At 25.4% G+C, this 6,096-nt stretch overlaps 1 protein-coding gene across 1 annotated transcript; it reads right to left on the reverse strand.

Moving 5' to 3' along the window:
* Nucleotides 1–2,573: 2,573 nt before the first annotated feature.
* LOC129605173 (phospholipase A1 2-like) lies at nt 2,574–4,190 on the reverse strand. Its single transcript, XM_055514762.1, has 4 exons — nt 3,962–4,190; nt 3,635–3,894; nt 3,222–3,357; nt 2,574–3,142 (listed from the first exon to the last, which is right to left on the reverse strand). Exons 1-4 carry the CDS (start codon nt 4,188–4,190, stop codon nt 2,574–2,576), a joined length of 1,194 nt encoding a protein of 397 aa, XP_055370737.1.
* Between the last annotated feature and the right edge of the window lie 1,906 nt (nt 4,191–6,096).

Raw genomic sequence — 6,096 nt, forward strand, 5'->3', positions numbered from 1 at the left:
TCCTTATAACAACATATATATACTTAATATTATAATAATACAATAGCAATGATGAAAAATATTGTGAAGGTGTCATTTTACTCACCATATTGTAAAATAATTGTGTCAATTAATAAAGATTGTAAAGAAACAATAATTGTAGAGTAGGATACAAAATAATCAATAAGCTTACAAATTTACATCTCTCACTCAATATAATAGAAAATAGAATAGAATGTGAATAAAAAATAACTCACTTTTCGCCATTATTTACTACATTTTTTTAAACCAGATTCAACAATATGTTGCGTACGACATGTTAAGCCTTAAAATGTGGGTATTTTTTCAATACTTAATTAATTAGAACTGTAATTAATATATTCGATCGCATAACCAAAACAAAAAAAAACACAACATCTTTAGAAAATTTCTAAAAATTTGATATTCTAGATTTGAAAACTAACAGCATTTTTTGCCTGAATACTAACAGTACTTGAGTCTTGAATATTTATAGAATATTTTTCAATTTTGTTAACAATATATGAAGTTTTCAATCTGCATTTGACAATTTGTACACAATTTTCATTGTTACCAAATATTAGCCATGATTAGGTTATTGGGTTTTGCCAAATTTCAAAATTGATTTTCATAGAATATGCAGAAATCTTCATACAACAAATTCAGACACTAGTTGCTAACTGCAATCATCTTCGCAAATCAGGCTGATCGCATAATACTTTAGATAAGTCTACATTATTAAATTACTTCATTGGCTCCATTCAAATTTTTTATGGATACCAATTATTTGTTGAAGCAAACTGTTTATTCAAATCACTTTGATTGAGGTCAATAGATAAACAGTTAGAATTTTCTTTTTTTTTTACAACATTTTCTTTTATTAAAATCACCTTGAGATTTTTTCTCTTTATATGAGAAAAAAGAATTGAAAAAAAAATATATAGTAAAACAATTTATTGTAAATAATTGGAGAGGAAGAGAAAGAGAAAGAGAGAAATTTACATAAACCTTTGACATTTTTACATTTTTGCCACAATTGTATTTAATTGCGTACTTTTCTCAGTCAGCTGGAATAATTATCAACTTGATTAAAACAAGGTGTTGTTCTACCAAAGAAAATTTTAATTAATTTTTGTGAATTTACTGCTCTAATTAATATGAAAATATCTTAGAAAAAATGAATATATAAAAATAGGATAAAATCTCATTATTGTTATTTAATTAACATCCTTTTTTCTTGCTACAGGGAATGTGAAATATATCAAGGATTTTAGTATTACCATATTATATTATTAACGTAGATTTAATCAAATATTGTATATTACGTATTTTCTTGAATTTTTCGAAATTATTTTCCAAATTTTGGACAATCAGTTTACAATTACAATATTAGAAGGCTAACGAATATTTTGTATCCTAGAAGAGGCGTAATAGTTAATTTTTCTTCTACTCAAAGTTCTGAATCCTTAAAACCAAATTAGTGGTTGAATTATAAAACTAAATAGCAATCCTTTCCACACAAAATTTATATTTAGCACAATACAGCAAGAATGTTATTCAATTCTCATCAATCATTACTGTGGTTTACACATCGTCCTTAAATTAAATATAAAAATTTTTTTAAGGTTAAATGCAAAATAACAAGAAAATAATTGTAAAAACTTTAATTTCGAAAGTAATGTATTTAAACTTTTCCAAATTGAATCCTGATGAAATGATTTCATTACGAACACCAACTTAATTTGTATTTTATTTTTATTTTTTTGCTTTACTTTTTATTTTCATTAAATGAACTTTTTAATTAAAATTGCAATAATAATGATTGAAAGTTATTTAATGAATGCTTTCTATTTAATATTTGCAATTAAAAATGGCAATTACAAAATTTTTATTAGAGTAAAAAAAAAATCACCCCCATAAGAGCACAATATTAAATAAATAAAATGTAACATCATAGTAAAATCAATAAAAATCATAAAGTTTTTTTTTTTTTTTGAAAATTTTATTACAAAAATAATAATTGTAAAAATTGTTTCAAAGACGAAAAAATGAAAGAATGAAAATTTCAAACATATTATTGAAAGTAATAAAATTTTTTTTATTGTTACAATATTCTAGAAGGTTGGGGGGAGATGAGATACTAGAAATTGAAAGTGAAATAAAAAAAAAGTAGTAAATGAAACATTCTAAGACGAATCCTGAGAGTCTTAAGAAAAAATACAAATTGAATTTTTAAAATTATTCACTAAAAGAGGTGTAACCGCACGTGTTTTCACTTTACAGTGCATTCGGCCGAATACAAAACTTGAACATCGAAAATAAAAAGAGTACATTTTCCAATGCTCAAGGCAAATACTGTTTAACATTCTTATAATCCTCCTAGCTCTTGTATTTTAATTTATTTAGAATTAGGAGACCTCGACTGAACACACTATTCCATATTTCTCATTCCATATTTTACAGTGAATTTTAACAGAAACTAATGATTAACAAATTTTTTTATTACTTTCTTTTATTATGCAAAATTTTTTGAAAAACTTGTAAGAAAGGTATTGCTTTCGTATTGAAAATTTTTTTTATTCAAATTTTATTGTATCTTTTTTATCTTCTGGCCTATCACATGTCCCACATTCTTTTATATATGGAGGTATTTTTTCACTCTCTGATCCATAAGGAAATTGTGCTGTCACTTTAGAATAAAAAATTCCTTTTATATCTTTTTGAACAGCATATCCCATAATATAACGCTCTGTAGTATTACAGAGACCAATTCGTAATTCGAAAATTGAATGACATTTTACTGCTAAAAAATCATTTTCATGACCTGGATAAACTGATTCTGCATAATATTCATGTGCACGATTATGTGAACAAGATATTGTTAAACATCCTGATTTTAATGGCAATAAACCATCAGGATAGTAATCAACATCACCAATTTCTTTTTCTATTCCAAGAACTCCAGGATTTGTATGAATTACATCAACAAATTCAGCATCTCCTTTCTCAATTGGCATTAATTTTTGTCCCATATGAAAACATGGTTTAGCTGGATCTAATCCTGTTATTCTTGGTAATAATCTACCAGTCATATTTTGAAAAAATTTACCGGTATATCCAGCTATATTCGCACCTAAACTATGCCCTAAAATATTATAAATAAAATGCTTTTGTCAGAATTATTTGATTTTTTAAAAAGTAAAAATTGTATACGTATAACTTACCAATTAAGTGGATATTTTCAAGTGGAACAATTTTCTCAAGTTTAACTATACTTTGGGCAAGATATTTTCCAATATCACGGGCATTTAATGCAGACAAAGCATAAAAAGTAGTAGTATAATTAGAAGCATCAAGACCCTGTTAAAATTTTTAAGTTACTTAATTTACAATTTTTATAGTCTACTAATCAAAAGTAAGTAGCAAAGCAGTTTTTCTCATTATATTGAATTTGTTTTTTTTTTGTATAGAAAAATTATACGCAACTGCACTGCGTTATAAAGTATATGTGCAGACATATTTTGTGTTTAAAAAACACTTTGATAAAAAATTTATCTCGATAGTTTTTTGCAAGTTTTGACGGACGTACATTGTTGCAAGTTCAAAAATATAACACACTGTTTACTAATATACTCACTATAACATTTACTCCACCTCGACATAAATAAGCTTTACTAATTTCATAAATCATATTACTGTTATCGATAGTATTTGTCCATCCGGCAATAAGAATAACAACTGGTTTTGATCGATCGAAATGTGGGCTTCTATAAATTTCGTCTGATTTCAAAATTGGAAAAGAATAATTTTGGCATTTTGTGAACATTCGTAAAGTTAAGTTATTTACTTGCGGTATTAACATATATTGAACAGCGTCTATATAATTGGCATACGTACCTGCATAATCAAATAATAATTTTCTTTATTTATAAAAATTTTTAATCTTTCAAATTTCAAAACTTACAAATGAAATCTATATAGTCGAATAGAATTTTATATGGATAACCGATATACCAATTTTTTATATATTGAAAAACTTCCGGTGGTGTTAGAAGATCCATTCCTATTTCTTCAAGTATAGTATTTGTTGTATTGTCTGCAAAAAAACCAGGTACAGCTTGTGCGTTAGCAAATGAAAGCAAAAATCCAGTAAGACCAAGCAAAATAAAAGTTTTTAAAATATTAAGTTTCATCTTCGTAATGGAGATATAAATGCACTAATTATAAATTATTCACCACACACTTTTTCTTAATTGTCTCGATTTGATTGACAATCTTTAGTAAAATTCACTATTAAATAAAATTTAACGCGAGAGTGATTAAATCCTTTTATTGTTTAAATGAAATGAATTTTCTTTTCAACAAATTTTCTTTGCCACGTCTTTTGTAAAATAGAAGTATGCCTCTAATGAAAAGTTTATTAAAGCATGGAAACTTTAAAGCTATTTTCGTCTTAAAATTTAAATTTAAAAAAAAAATTATAACTAAAAGTGGTTACAAGGCCTTTGTCTTTTTACAATTGGCACAATTAAAATTTAATTGCCTAATTTGAAACACAATTCTTATGTTATGGTTGTTTAGATTAAGTTTTAAATTAATTTTTTGTTCCATTTTACAATATTATAAAAAAGATTATTACGTGTACACATAAATTAAACCAAACTAAACTCAAATAATGAATGAAATCGAAAAACTAAGTTACTTTTTCCAAATTTATAATCTAACTTAGTGATCTTTTATTAAAAATTGATAAATAAGCAAATTTTAGCACATTATTCACTAGTACGACTCCTCTTGTCAACCTTGTAAAACTGAGTTTTTGTTAATATGAATTTGGTATGTTTTATTCAAATGAACGTTTCCAAATTCACGCATTTTTTTTATCAAGGATGAGCCTTTAATGCTGACTAAAATTCTTTAACCTCCGTTATTAACTTCAAATGTATGTTTTAAGTTGCATGACAATTGAAAGTTTTAAATTTTTTTAGCTTAGCTTTTCCTACTTGAAAACCTGCATGAGTATGTTAAAATAACTTCTTTATTTCATTTCATATTTTCACTCCAAATATTCACTCCATATTTTTATTTTTGTTTTCCACTAATCTGACGTCAAATTTCAATTAGTAAGGCACTTAAACGTTATATTGTGGCATGACATAATATCATAATATGTTAAAATTATTCTAATCACTCATCTAATTTGAACAAAATTCCTTTCGTTAATCGCCATTTCATAATGAAAAGTTCAGAACTCAAAATTATTAATGATTTCCGTGTAGATGCGCTTTTAATCTCGGTATTACACAAAATTCCGTCATATTATTGCTTAACATTTTAAAGAAAAATTCAAAGCAGCAATTTTAAATGAATAATAATTTTTTACACACATGATAAAATTTGATTTTAGTTTCTACTCTTACTTAAAGTTTCAACATGCGATTACAAACATTACGTTAATTATTGCTAAAATAGCATTAAAATTTTATTACCTAATTATAATTACAATATCGTTCAATAGAAAAAACTAAACACAGTACCTGCCAAGGAATTTTATTAAAAACAACTATTTTAATTGTTATGAAATTTTGAGGTAATTTCGAATTTCTTATCAAATTTGTTTTCGGTAATAAAATGTTGATATTTTTCTCCAAATTAAATTGAGCTTATTACTCAATTATCAAGGACGCAAACCATGTGTAAAAACAGAAAAAAATAAATATTTTTGTTCGAAGTTGATTAAATTTTTTGGAAACATTTAAATTTTTCGCACAACTGTCATTTGCGTTGCTGTTACAGAGTAGCAATTTCTAATATAATTTGCATATTCAGTTTGTTTGCTATCGATAGATAAAGTAAATTGACGAAGGAAGCTGTAGATATGCAATAGTGCGTTTCACATGAAAACTGAATTAGATATTGTATGTTGAAAAATTACTGTTAATAATAAAGTAGTACTGCTGGTAACTAGAATTTCGACTAGAATTTTCAGCAATTAACTTTGCAGTAATTTCTCCTGAATTTATTTAGAAAAAACGTTAATAAATTTTTCCATGAATATTATAAATTTTCTACATAGTTAATTAATCAAAAAAGTTGTTT

Source organism: Condylostylus longicornis, unplaced genomic scaffold, assembly GCF_029603195.1.
Source record: "Condylostylus longicornis isolate FDR11 unplaced genomic scaffold, ASM2960319v2 ptg000013l, whole genome shotgun sequence".
Taxonomy (NCBI): domain Eukaryota; kingdom Metazoa; phylum Arthropoda; class Insecta; order Diptera; family Dolichopodidae; genus Condylostylus; species Condylostylus longicornis.